Genomic DNA, 21,332 nt, shown 5'->3' on the forward strand with positions numbered 1-21,332 from the left:
GATCAACACGGAAGATAATCAAGGCTGCTCTGAGTTCTAGGCATGCATTTCACTCACCTCCATAGATTTCTGTGTTGTTCCTCGAGCTGAGTTAGAAGATGCTCAATGTATTTATTGGAGTCCATGTATTCCTGCATATGCAGACACACAAAGACAAATAAAGCCTCATTACAATCGTCGCCAGAATTCAGACTACCTATCTTTACAGGAAAGCTTTTTGACAAAATAATCCCTGGTCCCTCTCAGTTCTAGGAATCAGGGTATCTGTAACGAATATGCAGAGTTCCTTGGAGATGTCCTTGGATCATTCTATAAACAGAGAACCGGAAGTTCTATAGAGTCAGCATGAAAACCCTCTGATTCACAGAAGAAAGCTACATTTCCTAGTTATCTACACTGTGGTCCGTATATTCTACCATATAAAAATAAGCAAGCCAAGGGCTCCTGGATGGCTCAGTCATAAGTGGCTGAGTCTTGATTTTGGCTCAGGTCATGATCTCAGGATCCTGAGATCAAGCCCCACGGAGGGCTCTGTGCTCAGCAGGGAGTCTCCTTGAGGATTCTCTCTCTCCCTCTGCCCAGCCAGCCTCATACTTGTGAGCTCTCTCTCTCAAAATAAATAAATAAATAGAGGGGTAAATTGATAAATAAATAAGCAAGAAAGCGAACAAGCCAGTGTTGCTGCTGACCTTAGAAAATAAAAATAAAAAAGGCAAGACAGGTCTTGATTACAGTGATCTTAGGATATTTGCTTACTAGTAAAAATGCTACTTTTGAACTATATAAAATGCTTGATATATTCACTGGGCACATTGTTTACATGGATGAAATGTGTCCATTTTCCTGTATTTCCTTATATAAAAACATAGTCTACTTTGTTTTGGGGGTTTGTGGGTTTTTTTGTTTGGTTTGGTTTGGGTTTTTGTTTTTGTCTTATAGAAAAAGAACCTGGCTTCTAGGAAGCTATGAAAGCAAGGTATATTTTTTTAAATGTGTAAATTTTTGCCAATCAAACCGTATTTTTAAGAAACATTTCTGAAACATAAGGAATACCTTTTAACATAGATTTATAGAAGTCCATAGGTTATTAAATACAATTTTTTAAAATTAGTGATTTCTGCAAATGAGGTTCATATGCAACAGCTTCAGTTGCTGATTATGGAGCAAAATACAATGTGTAAAATTTTTCATGATTGATTTCCTCCTGAACCCGATGCTTCTTCTACTTTCTATTTGAACATCTAGCCCACAGTCCTGTGTCTCTAGTACATCTGCCTTAGATGGACTAGGGTACAATGGTTTCAGTGTTAAAGGTGCCCATGAAAGTTACCGTTTTGTTTCTTATGGATTTGAGATAAACCAGGAAATTTGATTAATACTGATTCATTCTGAAATAGATTTGTTTTCATTGAGTGCTGTATATAATCGCTTGCTCCTAAAAGTGTATATCCCTTATAATGGGGGATCGTGGAAAACACACAGTAAGAATTGAGCTGATACTTTGGAAAAAGTCCTTTCCTGAGTTTCTAGACCTGGATCGACCCATTTACCTTTTTTTTTTTTTTTACTTTCTATAATATTTCAATTAGGCTAAACAGCACACCATATCTTTACCTAGCTAAAACTGCTGTTCTCTAATGGCATAAGGTTGTTGCAGATAATTAGCTGAAGAGTTTTATTCTTATTAAATAATATTCTTCTTCAAGTTAATTATATAAAAAAGACCATTAGTCATATCAAAATGAAAGCAGAAATCTGTTAATGCAGAAAATTATAATAGTTTGTATGTATGGTACTGAGTATTCTTTCTGATCACAATTTAAAGAAGATTAAGAACCCTCAAAGTTATCAAAGACATTACTTTTCAAATACATCCATCAACATTTTTAAACACTGTTTCCAATTAGAAACAAATGCATAAATCTCAAAGTCATTCATCTATTCTTTATTTAATTGCTTTTCAAAATGTATTATACTCCAAATGCTATTCTAAATTTCCTTCACAGAGTAATAACCAAGAGGGCAAAAGTTCCTGCTCTCAAAGAGCTTATAGTCTGCAGACAAAGATGTAACAAATGAACACACGGACTCCTGAGTGCTGATATGCTATGAAGGAAACAGGAGGGACGAGAGAATCTAAATGAGGAAGGGTCACGATCCTTACAGAAGGTGGTTGGATGGAGACCCTGGGCAAATGATATTAAGCTAAGACCTGGAAAAGAAAAAGGAGGTAAGCATATAGAGAAAAGAGGGATGAGGGAAAGGAAATAGCTTCTGCAAAGACTCCAATATGCGGTACTTGAGGAACAGAAAGGAAGCTAGTGAGGCTAGGCCCAGAGTGACTGGAGTGTGGCGTCTAGAATACAACTGGTGAGCTAAGCAGGGCCAAATCATGAACAAGCTCTGGAAAACTGTTTGGACTAAAACCAATGGATTTGTTATTTTGTTGACTTTTCTCAGCTCAAGGCAGAGGATGAAGCTGAAAAGTGTGAGGACTGCAGATAAGATCTTTGGATCAAGATTTAGGTTCAAATCCTGGTTTCGGTGCTTACTCGCTCTGTCCTTGGGTAAAATTGTTTAGTCTCTCTAAGACTTATTTCCTCATCTTCAGAGAGAGTATTAATAGTCAGTTCACAGAGGTGTTATAAGAATTTAATAGTTTAAGTAAGCATGTATTACAGTGTCCACTAAGCACAGACTTTGTCATCATGTCACTCACCTCTTCTCACAGGCAAATTACTTCACAATGTGAAGGTGAGATCCATTTTTTTCTCATCTTACCCAATATCAGGATTTTAAGCACATGCTTCTAAGATTACAGTTGCTGAATATTAGAATAGGAAGTTAGAGATGAATAGTAACAAAACAGATTTTCAACCATTAAATATAGGTGTCACTGAATTAGGATTTATAAGCTATTTCAAGTAACAATACTGGCAGCTTCTGTAACTTCACCCACATCCAGATGGCCAACAGACACATGAAAGGATGCCAATGTCACTCATCCTCAGGGAAATGCAAATCAAAACCACAATGGGATATCACCTCACACCAGTCAGAATGGCTAAAAAAAAACAACACAAGAAACACATGTTGGCGAGGATGTGGAAAAAAGAACTCACTTGCGCTATTGGTGAGAATGCATGCAAGCTGTGCAGCCACTGTGGAGAACTATATGAAGGTTCTTCAAAAAATTCAAAATAGAATTATCTTATAATCCAGTAATCACACTACTGGGTATTTATGCAAAGACTACGAAAACACTATTTTGAAAAGATATATGCACCCCTATGTTTATTGCAGCATTATTGATAATAGCCAAGTTATGAAAGTAGCCCAAATGTCCACGGATAAATGAATGGATAAAGAAGAGGTGACAGATATATGCAATGGAATACTACTCAGCCATAAAGAAGAAATGAACTCTTGCTATTTGCAACAACATGTATGGATCTAAATGGTACAATGCTAAGCAAAATATGTCAGTGATAGAAATAGAGAACACACTGCTGGTTACCAGAGGGAAGGTGGGTAGGGGTGGATGAAATAGGTGAAGGGGATTAAGAGTACACTTACCATGATGAGCACTAAGTAATGTATATAATTGTTGAATTACTATATTGTATACCTGAAACTAATATAACACTGTACATTAACTATGCTCACATTAAAATTTAAATTTAAAAATTTTAAAATTAAATTTAAAATGAATTTTTTAATGAAATAAAAAATGAAAATTTAAAATAAAAAAATATATATATACATGAATAATATCAAGAGTCCCACTAACTGCTACATGATACTGAGATAAGCTAGGTGGGAGTGCTCCATAGTATCTGGGTAGGATATCCCTGGGTCAAGCCAGGAAACCATTACCTGCATGAATACCAGAGTGTGTTGTTGTAAGGTGAAATGAAGAAGTCAAATCTTATTCAGGAGACCGGAGTTATTGGGGGGGGAAAAAAAGTCAACTAGTGTAAAGGCCTCCTGGCCTATTATTTTCATCTTAACTAAAACTTACACAAAACTTCATTGTGTTAGGCATTGTGCTAATAAGCACTTTCATAATATTTTCTAATTTAATCTCAATAACCCCATAAGGTAGATACTAGTATTACCTGCATATTGAAAGTGAGGTAACAGACTTCCAGTGTCATATTGCAAGGAAAAGGCAGAGCCAGGATTTGAATCCTGCTATGAATGCAGTCCAGAACCACTCTGTGTGACCATCCTGCTAAACTTTTCATCCCTACTCTCTATGTATATGCTATTCCTTTTGCCTAGAACACTTAACCAAAATAACAATAGTGGTAACAGTAATAAAATGTACTATTAAAATTAAATAAACAAAATAGTTCTGCCCATTTTTCCATAAAACTAATTATAGTGATAACTATGAGGTCTTAACCCATGTAATAAGGGGAAAGAAACTAGGATTATGAATTTTCCCTCTTTTGAGCTTTAGTTTTCTCCATAGCATTCTCCCTTCTAACATCCAATATGTTTTACTTGACTATTTTTTGGTAACACTTATACTCCACACTCATCTCTCCCCAACCACACACATACACATACACACACACACATACACATACCTGCACACACACGGCTAACTGAAATGAATTGAGGAATAAAAAAGTATGATGCTTACATATACTTTCTGTTTAATGAATTAATTTTTACTCTGGCTTAAAGAATTTAAGCAACATCGTCACACATTTATTGTTTCTATTCCCTGAATTGGAAAAAAAATAGTTAACTAATAAGAAATTGCTCATTTTATAAGAATAAAATCAGATCATGCCACTGTGAACCACTATTATCCAACCAGCTGGAGATTAACTCCAAGGAAACAATAGGTGGTGAGGGCAGTGGAGCTGCAGGGGTTCACAGTGAGCTACAGTCATATCAACTGCAACATTGTAGCTACTACACCTACAGCAAGAGCTTGGGGATAAAGCACAAACAGGATGTTATAACAGGATCTCCAGTATTCCAAAGTATCAAAGGCACAGACACAAAGAAAGGGCATGGCAAGATCTCACCTCACTAGAACATAGTTCTCCAAACTGCCTGAAAGACACTGGATATTTGGGAGAGCTTAGACAAAATTTTTTATAAATGCAGATTGGGGAGCACCTACGTGGCTCAGTTGATTAAGCATCTCCTTTCAGCTCAGGACTGAGCTCCATATAGGTCTCCCTGCTCCATGGGGAGCCTGCTTCTCCTTCTCCCTCTGCTCCTCCCCACCTTAGCTCTCCCTCTCTGTCTCTCTCGAATAAATTAATTAACTAAATCTTTAAAAGTAAATAAATAAATGCAGATGGACAGGAAGTAGAATGTATGCTCTCTGTTGGCTAAATCAGATCTGGATGGATCACTTCAGAATAAGCACATTGAAAACATACAATAAAAAAACCCATAGCAAAGAATGAAAGGACAAAAAATAGAGAACATCACCCTCAGTCAGAAGATGGGGTGTCACTCTTGAAAATGATTAAGAAAAACATGAAAGCATTATAGAAAAATCTTAACATGCTCAATAGTTTCCATAAAGGCACAGACCCTCTGAAACATGTGCAGAAAGCTGTAAGGGGGTTAAAAAAAAATGGGGGCTGAGATGAAAAGATAGCCAATTTAACTTTTTTTTTTAAATTTTTAATTTTTTATAAACATATATTTTTATCCCTGGGGTACAGGTCTGTGAATCACCAGGTTTACACACTTCACAGCACTCACCAAAGCACATACCCTCCCCAATGTCCATAATGCCAATTTAACTTTTTTAAAGATGTTATTTATTTTAGAGAGAGAGAAAGTGCATGCATAAGCAATAGTAGGGGGAGGGGCAGAGGGAGAGAATCTTTGTTTTTGTTTTTAAAGATTTATCTATTCTACAGAAAGAGACAGTGAGAGAGGGAACAGAAGCAGGCTAAGTGGGAGAGGGAGAAGAAGGTTTCCCACTGAGCAGGGAGATTGATGCAGGGCTCAATCCCAGGATCCTGGGACCAGGACCTGAGCAGAAGGCAGACACTTAAGGACTGAGCCACCCAAGTGCCACAGAGCAGGAGAAAATTTTAAGCAGATTCCCCACTGAGCTTGGAGCCTACCTGGGGCTCAATCTCATGACCCTGAAATTGTGATTGGAGCCAAAACCAAGAGACTGACAACTGAGCCACCAGCCACCATGATAGCCCAATTAATTTTTATAAAACAGGACAAGCTGAAGTAAAAAAATTAAATAAAAAGGTACTTGGGTGAGCTAAGAATTTCAAGGAAATATACACTGCAAAAGCAAAATTGCAACCTGTTGATCCCCACTATACTTTTTATTATGGGGTGACTCTCCCCTCCATGGACTGGTACCTTAGCAAAATGCAAGCAATTGATTTTGCTTTATTAGTATGGAACTAGTCACACAAATGAAGTCTACTTCTCAAGTCTCTCATTGTTTTATTAGTATGGAACTAGTCACACAAATGAAGTCTACTTCTCAAGTCTCTCATCTAGAAACAATTCAGACTGGGTACTTAAATACTCACTACCTTTTCTGCCCCTTCTTTAGTAGGATTCACTTTGTGAGGACTGAAACTGCTGTGACTAGAGAAAAACATACACACATCTCCTCATTATCCTTGATGCCAATGTTCACCATGTGCAACACAGCTTACCCATGAAGACTGTCACTTTCCCAAGTATTGCTCTGCCCAGCATGTACTTCCCATGCCACTCACCACAAGGACTTCATTCAAAGTAATTAACTTGGTAAACATTCTATTCTACTCATTTTCTTTATGGGGAAAAAAAAAATACAACACCTTAGATACCTAAGGGGAACTGACATAGTCCTGCAGAAGACAAATGTAATTTAAGTTAATGAAGAAAAGATAAAGATGAAAAGAGAGACACAATTGATATTGGTTCAGAAAATGTAGGTTTGTCTGACAATTATGGCTCTTGAGTATTTCACAAGATTTGGAATGGAAATAATGATCAAAGAGATAATTAAATAAATATTTCAGAACAGAGGACAAAAAGAGACTTGAATATATGCATCAAAAGGGCTCATCCAGAGGAGACAAGATGGTCGAAGAGTAGCAGACTGAGATGACAGCAGGTTTTAGGAGTTCAGTTAGATAGTTATCAAACCATTCCAGACACCTACAAGTCCAACATAGATTGAAGAGAAGAAGAGCAGCAAATCTAGAAACAGAATATTGACCACTTTCTGAAATGTAGGGCAGGTGGAGAAGTGAATCCGAAGCCATGGGAAGATAGACTGTGTGGGGAGGGGCCAGCTCCTGGCAAGCAGCAGAGTAATGGAGCACAAAATCAGAACTTCTAGTAGTCATCTCCACTGAGGGACATCACTCCAGAGGCTAAGCAGGGTTGGAGTCCTCACGGGGAAAGTGTGGTCTCAATTCCCACAGGGTCACAGAAGGATCGAGGGTGTCTGAATGTAGCAGAGCTCACAGGTATCAGAGCGGGGAAACCAGCTACAGAGATGGAGCCAAGGAGTGAGATCTCAGCTCAGGGTGACCTTAAACTATGATCTGTGGCACAGTCGGATCCCACAAGTGGCAGATCCAGGGAAACCAACCTTCAAGGGCAGAGCGGCAGGATCTGCTGGGTTTGGAGACTCCAGGCTGGGCTGTGTGCCAGAGACAGAGACAGGGGCTGTGTGCTAGATCACAGGCCAGGTGAGCTCAGAGTGTGGCCAGAGACCAGGAAGACAGGAGTGATTGAGCGCTTTTCTCCGAGGGCGCACTGAGGAGTGGGGCCCCGAGCTCTCAGCTCCTCTGGGCCAGAGATTGAAAGGCCACCATTTTCATTCCTGTCCTCTAGAGCTCTACAGAAAGTGTTCAGGGAACAAAAGCTCCAGAGAGTGAACCTAAACAGATTACTTAGCCTGGCCCCTGGCAAGGATGGTGAAATTCCAACTCGGGCAAAGACACCTGAGAATCACTGCAACAGGCCCCTTGCCAAGAAGATCAGCAAGAACATCCAGCCAAGACCAAGCTCACTGCTCAATAAGAACTGTAGAATTCCAGAGGAGGGGAAAGCAAAGCATGGAATTCATGGCTTTCTCCCCATGATTCTTTAGTCTTCCAAAGTTAATTAATTTTTTAAAATTTTATTTTTTTCTTATTCTAATTTTTAACTTTTCTTCTTTCTTCCTTTAACCATTTTTAACTAGTTTATCTTGACAATAACTTTCTAAAAACAAATATCGTTAAACCATCATTATAGTCATATTTTATCCTTCATTGTATCTAACTTAACTTTTGTAAACAAAAGTTCATATATTCTTATCTGGATAAAATGACAAGGTGGAAAAACTCAACACACACACACACACAAAAAGAATAAGAGGCAGTATTGAAAGCTAGGGCCCTCATCAATACAGACATTGGTAATATGTCAGATCTAGAGTTCAGAATGACGATTCTTCAGGTGCTAGCTGGGCTCAAAAAAGGCATGAAGATATTAGAGAAACCCTGTCTGGAGAAATAAAAGCCCTTTCTGGAGAAATAAAAAAGTAAAATCTAACCAAACTGAAATTTAAAAAGCTATTAATAAGGTACAATGAAAAATGTAGACCCTTACTGTTAGGATAAATGAGGCAGAAGAATTAATGATATAGAAGACCAAATGACAGACAATAAAAAAGCTGAGCAAAAGAGAGACAAACAACTACTAGACCACGAGGGGAGAATTTGAGAGATAAGTAGTACCATACGTGGAAACAATATTAGAATAATTGCGATTCCAGAAGAAGAAGAAAGAGAGAGGGGAGCAGAAGGTATATTGGAGCGAATTGTTATAGAGAATTTCCCTAATATGGCAAAGGGAACAAGCATAAAAATCCAGGAGGTGCAGAGAACCCCCCTCAAAATCAATAAAAATAGATCCACACTCTGTCATCTAATAGTAAAAATTAAAAGTCTTAGTGACAAAGAGAAAATCCCCAAAGCAGCCCGGGATGAGAAGTCTGTAGCATACAATGGTAAAAATATTAGATTGGCAGCAGACTTAACCACAGAGACCTGGCAGGCCAGAAAGAACTGGCATGATACATTCAGAGCACTAAATGAGAATAATATGCAGCCAAGAATACTATATCCAGCTAAGGCTATCATTGAAAATAGAAGGAGAGATAAAAAGATTCCAGGACAAACAAAAACTAAAAGAATTTGTAAACACAAAACCAACCTTACAGGATATATTGAAAGGGGTCCTCTAAGCAAAGTGAGAGCCTAAAAGTAGTAGATCAGAAAGGAACAGAGAGAATATATAGTAACATTACCCTTACAGGCAATACAATGACATTAAATTCATATCTTTCAATAGTTACTCTGAATGTAAATGGGCAAAATGTCCCCAACCAAAAGACACTGGGTATCAGAATGGATAAAAAAGCAAAACTCACCAATATGCTGTTTAAAAGAAACTCATTTTAGACCCAAAGGCACCTCCAGATTTAAATTGAGGGGGTGGAAAACAATTTATCAGATCAATTATATTTTAAGCCAAAGACTATAATAAGAAATGAGGAAGGACACTGTATCATACTCAAAGGGTCTGTCCAACAAGAAGATCTAGCAATTTTAAATATCTATGCACCTAATATGGGAGCACCCAACTATATAAACCAATTAATAACAAAATCAAAGAAACAAACAAAAAAAAATCAGAGAAACATTTTGACAATAATACAATAATAGTAGAGGACTTTAACACCCCCATCACTGAAATAGACAGATCATCCAAGCAAAAGATCAACAAGGAAATAAAAATCTTAAATGACACACTGGACCAGATGGACATCACAGATATATTCAGAACATTCCATCCCGAAGCAACAGAATACACATTCTTCTCTGGTGCACATGGAACATTCTCCAGAATATATCACATCCTGGGTCACAAATCAGGTCTCAACCAATACCAAAGGACTGGGATCATTCCTGCATTTTTTCAGACCACAATGCTCTGAAGCTAGAATTCAGTCACAAAAGGAAAGTTGGAAAAGAACTCATATACATGGAGGCTAAAGAGCATCCTACTAAAGAATGAATGGGTCAACCAGAAAATTAAAGAAGAAGTGAAAAAAAATCATGGAAACAAAGAATAATGAAAACACAACTGTTCAAATTCTGTGGGACACAGGAAAGGCAGTCCTGAGAGGAAAATATATAGTGATACAAGGCTTTCTCAAGAAACAAGAAAGGTCTCAAATATACAACCTAACCTTACACCTGAAGGAGCTGAAGAAAGAACAGCAAAGAAAGCCTAAACCTAGAAGGAGAAGACAAATAATAAAGATCAGAGCAGAAATCAATGAAATATAAACCAAAAAAAAAAAAAAAATAGAAAAAATCAACAAAACTAGGAGCTGGTTCTTTAAAAGAATTAATAAGATTGAAAACCCCCTGGCCAGACTTATCCAAAAGAAAAGAGAAAGGACCCAAATAAATAAAATCATGAATGAGAGAAGAGATATCACAACCAACACCAAAGAAATATAAACAATTATAAGAACATATTATGAGCAACTATATGCCAGGAAATTTGACAATCTGGAAGAAATGGATGCATTTCTAGAGAGTATAAACTACCAAAACTGAACCAGGAAGAAATATAAAACCTGAACAGACCCATAACCAGTAAGGAGATTGAAGCAGTCATCAAAAATCTCTCAACAAACAAGAGCGCAAGGCCAGATGGCTTCCCAGGGAAATTCTACCAAACATTTAAAGAAGAATTAATACCTATTCTCCTGAAACTATTCCAAAAAATAGAAATGGAAGGAAAACTTCCAAACTCATTTGATGAGACCAGCATTATCTTGATCCCCAAACCAGAAAAAAACCCCATCAAAAAAGAGAATTACAGACCAATATCCTTGATGAACACAGATGCAAAAATTCTCACCAAAATACTAGCCAATAAGGTCCAACAGTACATTAAAAGGATGATTTACCATGACCAAGTGGGATTTATTCCAGAGCTGCAAGGTTGGTTCAACATCTGAAAATCAATCAATGTGATACAATACATTAATAAAAGAAAGAACAAGAACCATATGATACTCTCAATAGATGCTGAAAAAGCATTTGACAAAGTACAGCATCCCTTCCTGATCAAAACTCTTCAAAGTGTAGGGAGAAAGGGTACATACCTCAATATCATCAAAGCGATCTATGAAAAATCCAAGTGACTATCATTCTCAATGGAGAAAAACTGAGAGCTTCTCCGCTAAGGTCAGGAACACAGCAGGGATGTCCATTATCACCACTGCTATTCAACACAGTACTAGGAGATCTAGTCTCAGCAGTCAGACAACAAAAAGAAATTAAATGCATCCAAATCAGCAAAGAAGTCAAACTCTCACTCTGCAGATGATATGATACTTTATGTGGAAAACCCAAAAGACTCCACTCCAAATCTGCTAGAACAGGAATTCAATAAAGTGTCAGGATATAAAATCAATGCACAGAAATCAGTTGCATTTCTATACATCAACAATAAGACAGAAGAAAGAGAAATTAAGGAGTCAATCCCATTTACAATTGTACCGCAAACCAAAAGATACCCAGGAATAAACCTAACAAAAAGGGGAAAGAATCTGAAGAATCTGTACTCGGAAAACTATAAAGTACTCATGAAAGATATTGAGGAAGACACAAAGAAATGGAAAAATATTCCATGCTCATGGATTGGAATAACAGATATTGTGAAAATATCTATGCTACCTAGAGTTATCTACATATTTAATGCAGTCCCTACCAAAATACCATCAACTTTTTTCAAATTAATGGAACGAACTATCCTAAAATTTATATGGAACCAAAGAAGACTCCAAATAGCCAGAGGAATGTTGAAAAAGAAAATCAAAGCTGGTAGCATCACAATCCAGACTTCAAGCTCTAATACAAAGTTGTCATCATCAAGACAGTATGGTACTGGCACAAGAACAGACACATAGATCAATAGAACAGAATAGAGAGCCCAGAAATAGACCCTCAACTCTATGGTAATCTTTGACAAAGCAAGAAAGAATATCCAATGAAAAAAAGTCTCTTCAAAAAATGGTGTTGGGAAAATTGGACAGCCACATGCAGAAAAATGAAGCTGTACCATTTCCTTACACCACACACAAAAATAGACTAAAAATTAATGAAAGATCTCAGTGTGAGAAACGAATCCATCAAAATTCTTGAGGAGAACACAGACAGCAACCTCTTTGACCTCAGCTGCAGCAACTTCTTCCTAGAAACATCACCAAAGGCAAAACACAGGTAGCAACCTCTTAGACCTCAGCCACAGCAACTTCTTCCTAGAAACGTCATTAAAGGCAAGGGAAGCAAGGGCAAAAAATGAACTATTGGGACTTCATTAAGATCTAAAGCTTTTGCACAGCAAAGGAAATAGTCAACAAAACCAAAAGACAACGGACAGAATGGGAGAAGATATTTGCAAACTACATATCAGATAAAGGGCTAGTATCCAAAATCTATGAAGAACTTATCAAACTCAAAACCCAACAAGATGGGATTGGGAGGGAGACAAACCATAAGTGACTCTTAATCTCACAAAACAAACTGAGGGGTTATGGACATTGGGGAGGGGATGTGCTATGGTGAGTGCTGTGAAGTGTGTAAACCTGGCAATTCACATACCTGTACCCGGGGGGAATAAAAATATATTATATGTTTATAAAAAATTAAAAAAAAAACAAAGAACAAATTATCCAATGAAAAAAATGGGCAAAGGACATGAACAGACATTTCTGCAGAGAAGATATCCAGATGGCCAACAGACACATGAAAAAGTGCTCCACATCACTCGGCATCAGGGAACTACAAATCAAAGCCACAATGAGATACCACCTCACACCAGTCAGAACAGTTAAAATTAACAAGTCAGGAAACGACAGATGCTGATGAGGATGCGGAGAAAGGGGAACCCTCCTACACTGTTGGTGGGAATGCAAACTGGTGCAACCACTCTGGAAAAGAGCATCAAGGTTCCTCAAAAAAGTTAAAAATAGAGCTACCCCATGACCCAGAAATCGCACTACTGGGTATTTACCCTAAAGATACAAATGTAGTGATCCAAAGGGTCATGTGCACCCGAATGTTTATAGCAGCAATGTACATAATAGCCAAACTATGGAAAGAACCCAGATGTCCATCAACAGATGAATGGATAAAGAAGATGTGGTATATGTATATATATACACAATGGAATACTAAGCAGCCATCAAAAGAAATGAAATCTTGCCATTTGTGACAAGGTGGATGGAACTAGAGGATGTTATGCTGAAAGAAATAAGTCAATCAGAGAAAGACAATTATCACATGATTTCCCTGATAAGAGGAATTTGAAAGGCAATGTGGGGGGTTTGGAGGTAGGGAAGGAAAAAAATGAAACAAGATGGGAGTGGGAATGAGACAAACCATAAGAGACTTAATCTCACAAAACAAACTGAGGATTGCTGGGGGAACAGGGATAGGGAGAGGGTGATGGGCTAATGGACATTGGGGAAGGTATGTGCTATGGTGGTGCTGTGAAGTGTGTAAACCTGGCAATTCACAGACCTGTACTGGGGTAATAATACATTACATGTTAGTAAAAAATAAAAAAAATTAAAAAAAAATTAAAATATTTTTTAAAAAGTGGGGCTCATTACATCACATTACAGGTAGAGTTTTTCCATAAACTATCCACACATCCACTTGCATAAGAGCTAAAGAAAAAACAAGTTTTCTACCAAAGATTTAAGAAAGGCTGTTTCATAGCTATCAGTCACCCCCAATGTCCACTGAAACAAGATACATAGACCTTTGAGTTTTAATCCATAAATGTCATCAATTAAGTAGCTGTTCTAGAGAAAGTGACAGAAGGGTATTCCCAGGTATTCATGAATTCAGAATATAATGCACCTAATTTAATTAAAAACCTGTGTATGTATATCTTGAACTTCCTTAAGTATGTGTGTATATATACATATATACCAAATACCAAAGAGATGAATATATATAAAATATGTACATGCACATTCCACACCTAAGTGACACATATGGAATCTATAATAGAAAACAAAAATTCAAAGAAATTTAAGTGGATTTTATGTTGAAAATATAAATATAAAATTGAAAGTCCCAGATGTAAGAGCTAGAGTAAACATTACATATGTTTGTCATGGACAGATGGAGGGAATGAGAAAGAGGGCAGCAAGTTCACACAAAAGTCTCTGTACATAGGAACAAAATTATTGTTCTACACTTGATAATCAGAAAAGCTTAAACACGAGGGTATATTTTGTCGACATGTTTAACAGTTAGGGAAAGCAGTTTGATAATAGGTCATGAAAATGAAAACATTAATGTACTTTTGATCCAGAAACTGCATGTCTAGGAGTCACCCTAAGTAAATAATCAAATTAAAACAAATGATGTTGAAATATTATTAATGACAGCATGAAAAAACTGGATATATCTTAGCTTCCAAAAATGTGGGTATTATTAAAATAAAGCACACTTTACCCATTTGAATAATCATATAATTCCTTCAACTTGTAAAGAATATATAATAAAGTGGAAAAGAGTATAGTATTAGGTGAAGGACATATGATTTAAAACTGCATAATCCTTTTAATTTTTAATTTTTTTAAATATTTTATTTATTTGAGGGAGATAGCGTGCAAGTGAGCTTGAGCAGGGAGAGAGGCAGAGGGAGAGGGAGAAACAGGCTGCACACTGAATGTGGAGCCCAACACAGGACTCTCTCTCAGGACCCTGGGATCATGACCTTAGCTGAAAGCAGGTGCTTTACTGACTGAGCTACCCAGGCGCCCCAGCATAATCCTTTTTAATCACAGTTTTGAAAACTTACACAAAAGATTTAAAGAGAAGAAAACATAGTATATGATAGTATTATGGGTTAAATTTCTTTTATATTATTCCCTTTCTAGTTTACTATATATACTTACTATACAAATTTCAAAAAGCAATAATTTTTTAGAAATATACAAACCCAGAAAATAACATGTACAAAGACTTTATTATAATTAAATTCCAGAAAGCAAGATTTAAAATATCATAATGCAATTGTTTATGGTATTCTAAAGCTAAGCTAGAGTTTAAAAAAATAAGGCTTTATTATTATTATTATTATTATTATTATTTCTCACCCTTGTCAGTGTTCTGCTGAAAAAACAACTCACCCAAGTTATTATTAGGGCGAAACATCAAGTTACACCAAAACACATTTGTATAATATACCTAAAATTTTACAAAGGTACAGCACTAAAAAAACATCTGTTTCTTGCCTAAACCTTATGCAAATTGGATTCATTTTGGAGATGTAGTTCAGGAAATTTGCCTTTCAATTCTTTAATGTACACGTTTCAGGGCAATTAGTATGAAACATTTAAAGTGATTAGAAGTTTACAGATACACCTAACGTTGCATATCTGCCTGGCATACGCCCACTTAATGGGAACCTCCTACTGTTTGATCTATGTGGATTCTGAGCAAGACCCATTATAAATGAATTCTAATGAAGAAAAAATCTGATGTATCATTAGTTTTAAGTGGAGTTTAAAATACAATACTAAAATTAAAGCTTGCAGAGGTCCCAAATCTCTCCAAATAATATTGATGTTATAAGCAGTGTAATTTATGGCAGAGTTTGTAAATAGTGTCAGCACTCTTGTCATTACTAATGTAGGATTCCCAGTTCACCTCTGGGCAAAGTAGCACGTGCAAGGAGGCCAGCTGTTCAAATCAACACAACTGACGTCAGACACAGGGATTTCCACAATTAGAAAAGGACTAACGACTATAATAAATGACATTGCCCTCAAAAATCATTTGTCCCCTTAATGAAAATGTACACCTGTACGCTGATCATAAAAGGCTCTAACATAACAACTTTGGGAATTACATAGCAATAGATGGAAAGTTCCCTCATATTGGATTGCCAACGTAAATTCTTCCAATGAGGTATCTTGAAATGCTAAACCCAAATCAATTCAGGAATACCAACACTAACAGACTCATCTCACTGTCATTCTCTCTCCAGTAGCCAATCTCTAATTCCCCCTCATTCGCTCATCAAACAACTCAACTTTGCTTCCACTTCCACTGCAAACTCTTCAGTGGAACTGCTCTGTAAGAACCATGAGTGACCACCACAGGTGGAATTGCAGGGTATTGTTCCTTATGATCGGTTCCTGTAGCACTTGACATTTTAAATCATATTCTATCCCTCCCTGGTGTTCTCTGAAACGTTTTCCTGTCTCCTTCCACTGCTCTGAGATCTTTGTATTTTTCCTTCCTTTTTCCAGCCCTTTATGTATCAAGAGTAAGGTTCTATCTTAAACCTTCTTTCACTTTCTACTGGAAAATTCAGTAGACTACCAGGCCTTCCACAATCACCAAAACTCCAGGGACTCCCAAATATTTACCTCCATGCTAAGTCAGCCTTGACCTCTAATCCTCTATATCTTGCTATTTACCAAACAGTTCCCTTTGGATGTGCCACAGCTCTTCAAAGCAGTGGGCCTGCCCAAATTCAACAAGGCCAAGGGCAGAAATTAAATTGTTATCTCATATTCAGCATTTTATTCTCATAAATGGAATGAATCCAAACATATAATCTTTTAATTTTTATCAAACTTGATGAAGATGCTATTATTATGCACTCTTTGAGAAAAGGACATAAGGGTTGTACTTGGTTTTAAGTAGAAAAAATACATGATAATTGTACTTCTAAGGTGTCTGTGATATTTTCTTATATATGGCTCTTAATGGCAGTTTGGGAAATAAGTATATGTTGGTTATATGAAGGAATTCACTTAGGTAATAAAAGTAGCTCCATTTATTTTTGCACCCCCCCAACCCTCTGAGGGGGAAATGAAAAGTAATTCTATTTCTCCTAAAGTTCTATAAGTCAGTAACATATCATTTGTCCACATGACAGTAGATTGTGTACATAACACACGCATACACACACACTAACAAATATTTAAGTGATACAGTTAGAGTCCTCATTTCAACATTGATTATGCCTTTGATGAAGAGACAATGATAGAGCCTTGTAGTGGAAAGCCTCGGTTAGATCACCAGCTACTTTAGGCAGAAGAGTTCAGCCACAAAAAGTTACAGGACTACTTCAAAACCCAGTATCATATCAAAACATAGAATTCACTGATGGACCCATTGCATCAATATATTGTACTTTTCACATGTTACCTTCCACTCAAGTATTGGGTCACAGAATGCCATTCTACTCACTATAGTGTAACAGGGACCCTGAGTCTACTCTCTCTCGGTGCCCTTCAAAATCTGGGCAGTTATGTTCTCATTTTATCTCCTATTACTTCTCCAAAGTTTCCTTGGGACGCTGAAGAAGACACACTCTTTACTTTTTGCTTCTAAAGGCCAAAATATAAACTCTTTTTTAATCTCAACACCTAGTGCAGGACTTGCAAATACACGCCAAGAGGTAAACTAGCACCAATGTCACCCCCAGTTAGAGCCTTATGGCATTTTAAGAGACTCATGCACTTGAACTGGATTGAGGTATCACCTGGGGGAACATAACACATTTATTTACTCAGCATCATGGCTCTCATTGGTTCATCTGAAGCACCTGCATCACCTAGGCTGGTTAAACCAAATTGTTGGGCACAACCCCAAGGTTTCTGATTTGGTGTTTGTGGGATGAGGCTGGAGAATATACATCTCTAACAAGCTCCCAAATTATTCTGAGACTATTGGTCTGGAGACCACACTTTGAGAATTACTGCCTTTCTATTGCAAGGATTTGTTTATTGCATAGCCCTATTACCATTCGCTGTCCTCTTACAACAATTAATGAGACCAGTAATGCCGAATTCAATTATTCAGTAAATATTTCTAAGTGTCAACTTATGTTTAGGCACTCTTCTAAGTCATTGAGTTCAGCCATGAACAGTATAGAAAAAAGTCTCCACCTTCGTGAAAGTTACATTATTGTGGAGAACACAGACAAAATAATTAAATGAAATTAAGTTTTTTGTGGCAAAATTCAATAGAGAAGAGGGAGAAGAGGAGCTGAAGCAGAGGGCTCAGGTGATTGGGAACTGAGGAAGGAGGAGACAACATTTGAGCAAAAACTTCAGGGAAATGAGGAAACTAACACAGACAGCTGTCTTGAGAGACTCATCATAGGCTGAGAGAAGGACAAATACAAAGACTTTGAGGAAGATGTGTACTAGCACATTCAGGAACAGCCCAGTCCGGGGATATGGAAAAGAGACAGATTATAAGGGTCTCACAGTCCTGGTAAGAACTTTATCTTTTGGTCTCAGTGAAATAAGCAGCAATCTCAGGGGAATTTAATCTGAGGCATAAAACCATCTCTGTGATTTTTGAAAATGATCCCTCCTCTACTATTAAAGGTAAAATGGGAGTGTGTGTGTACAATAGCAGGAGCAGAAGCCAGGTGACAAACTGGAGGCTTCTGGCAGGAGAGGATGGTCACTTGGATGAGGGACCTCATAGGGTGAGTCAGCAATTATTGGATTCAAATGTATTTTTGAAGGTCAAGGGGACAGAATTTACTGCTGGGCTAAATGTAAGAATAAGGAAAAAGTAAGTAATCAAAGGTAGTATCAGGTTTTTTGCCTAAGCAATTGGATAATGTTCCATTTACTGACAGATGACTAGGGAAGGAATATGTTTGTGCAGGGGAGTTGAATAAATTGTTCTCCTTTGAGCAATTAAGTTTGAGAAGTCTACTGCATATGAGAGAGAAATGTTGATGAGGATATTTATCTTCCGACAAGAGGTCTGGGAGCCAGAAATTTGGGATTCCATAGTGGGAATGAAAAGCATTTGGAGCCATGAGACTGAAGTGAGATTCCCTGGTGAAGGAGTAACACCAAAGAGAAAAGGATCCAGAAACTGAAGGTTGGGAGGAGGAGAATAAGCCAAGAAGCTAAGGAGAAGCCAGTAAGAAAGGAACAAGAGACTGGTATTTCAGAACAATGTTTTGGGAAGAAGGGAATGTCAAATACAATCAGTGACCAAGTAAGGGAGGCCCCCAAATTAACCATGGCAGTTGCCAATACGGAGGCCCTTAATGTCCTGAGCAAAGCACTTTTAGTCGAGTAGATTCCCCAATGCCCTCACTGGGGAAGCCGAAGGGAAAATTTGTGACAGGAGTCAGCAGAACTTATCAACAAAGCTTTCTAAAAAATATCAGGCAGTTGCTACAGTTTGGCGTTCCTGAGAGACTACAGAGGCATTTGGAAAAATGGCAGATCCCAGGTCCCAGCCCAGACAAACCCATACTCTGAGTCTGGGAGTCAGCAGGGCTCAAAAATCTAATTTTATGAAGAACTAGGGAGAAAGCTACTGCCAGTTCTCTCTGAGGCCCCTTTGGAGAATGATCTCCCAAATGGTGATCTTCATCATTTCTGAGCATCTCACAAAACAAAACCAACCCATCACCAGTCATCAAACAACAATCCAAACCTTTCCTGAGCCACTCGCAACACCTATTCTACTGAGGGAAGTCAGGGCCTTAAATTTGTTGACTTTCCTCTATCATTAGGGAATAAAACTGGACATAAAGATGTTCCAGAAAAAAGAGCAGATGGTACCACTCATGTTGGAATCAGGAGCTCTTCTAGGAAAACGTGGACTGCTTATCCCAGGAAGATGCCCTCTGCCACACAGGAGGGCTGTAAAAATATTTTAAAATGTTTGCTTTCATACTCATCTGTAGTAAGAGGCTCCCCTCAGGAAATGGGGTATTTCCTACTGGGTGAGGGGATTATGCATTTATGCATTAACACATAAACCTTGTTTGAATTTTATTTTCTGAGCCTGAAAGATTCAAGGATTTGAATATGTTGCCTGTTAAACTACATTTCTCACTTGTGGACACATAAATCACACTGGAGGAAAGAACATTCTTCCTGGAGCAAGGTATTTCAAAGACTTCCCTCCACTGCCTCTGGGTGGGAGGGGATGGTACTCAGAAGTAGATGCCATTTATGTCTATTTTTCATGGTAAAAAACACAAAAATGAAAGTAATGGAATGGATCCTAAATTTTCCTTACTTTCATGTGACTGCAGGCTACTGTTTTAATTAGTTAAATCATCCAGACTTGTTTTGGTGAAGAAAAAAACACTCGCTCTGTCTTGTTGCATTTTCTAAAACAAAAAGGCAGCAGAACTTATGAAGTATGCCCAGTGACCACCATATTTTCCTCTTACCCCCGAATCTGTTCTCCCTATTAACATCAAATTATGTATATTGGGAGACAACAGTGTGTCCCCCTGCCACACACCACAGGAAATAAAGGCTGGAGGCTCTGAAGAGATACGTGGTCCTCTCTCAGCTGCCTTCTCAGATGTAATATTTTGCAAGGTGTATGTGTGCACATGCGCACACACAAAATAAAGCTGTATTGTCAATGCAAAATACACAAGGGTCCTAAAAGCTACGAATTATGCAAAGTCAGATTTTAATGTGACTGATAGAAGCTACAAAACCATAATCAAAAACATTCCCAAGAGAAAAGTGGTCTGAAGAGCTGAACCAGAAAAACTTTGAGGTCAGACCAAACTTTGAAAGAGTAAGCAATGTCTCTTGGGCAGTACTCTGATTGAATTGAACATAATTTTCTGTGGCCATCCCCTCCACCCCACACATACTAAAGAGCAAGTACCAGGGAATTTTTTTTTTTAAGATTTTATTTATTGATTTGACAGAGAGAGATCATAGGTAGGCAGAGAGGCAGGCAGAGAGAGAGAGAAAGGAGGAAGCAGTCTCCCTGCTGAGCAAAGAGCTCAACGCGGGGCTTGATGCCAGGACCCTGGGGTCGTGACCTGAGTCAAAGGCAGAGGCTTTAACCCACTGAACCACCCAGGTGTCCCAGTACCAGGAAAATTTTAACAGAGGATAAAAAAGAACTGTCCTCTCTTGAGGGTTAATTTCATCCTGAAGAGACAGAGTCAGGAGGCTGGGGCAGGGCTTGGGTTCTGTTTGAGTGTGAGGGTCTAAGAAAGAACGAACCAGAGCTTGAATTCACTGGAGCCTCTGCAGTAGACACCGTGGAGCCTGTTTGGTAGAACCATCGCAGTGAGGGCTGTCAGCGTGGAGGACCTCTAATGAAATAAGGAGTGATCTAGGCCATCTCTTTAGCTGGGGCATCCCTAGTGCAGCAAAAACACTTGGACTTGCCCAACATCCTTCAGGAGGAGGTCAACTCTACAGAAACAAACTTAGCTCATTGAGGACCAGTTAAGTGGCATTTCAATATGGC

General features: G+C 37.9%; 1 protein-coding gene across 5 annotated transcripts in view; it reads right to left on the minus strand.

Moving 5' to 3' along the window:
- Positions 1-21,332, minus strand: part of NCKAP5 (NCK associated protein 5) — a 971,589-nt gene that overhangs the window by 621,073 nt on the left and 329,184 nt on the right. For all 5 annotated transcript variants that reach the window (XM_045066496.1, XM_045066499.1, XM_045066498.1 and 2 more), the window contains one exon: positions 58-131. In XM_045066496.1, the coding sequence (XP_044922431.1) occupies positions 58-131 (74 nt within the window). The remainder of the gene's footprint in view (positions 1-57; positions 132-21,332) is intronic.

The sequence above is a fragment of the Mustela putorius genome, unplaced genomic scaffold (genome assembly GCF_011764305.1).
Source record: "Mustela putorius furo isolate JIRA1106 unplaced genomic scaffold, ASM1176430v1.1 tig00003867_pilon_pilon_pilon, whole genome shotgun sequence".
Lineage (NCBI taxonomy): Eukaryota > Metazoa > Chordata > Mammalia > Carnivora > Mustelidae > Mustela > Mustela putorius.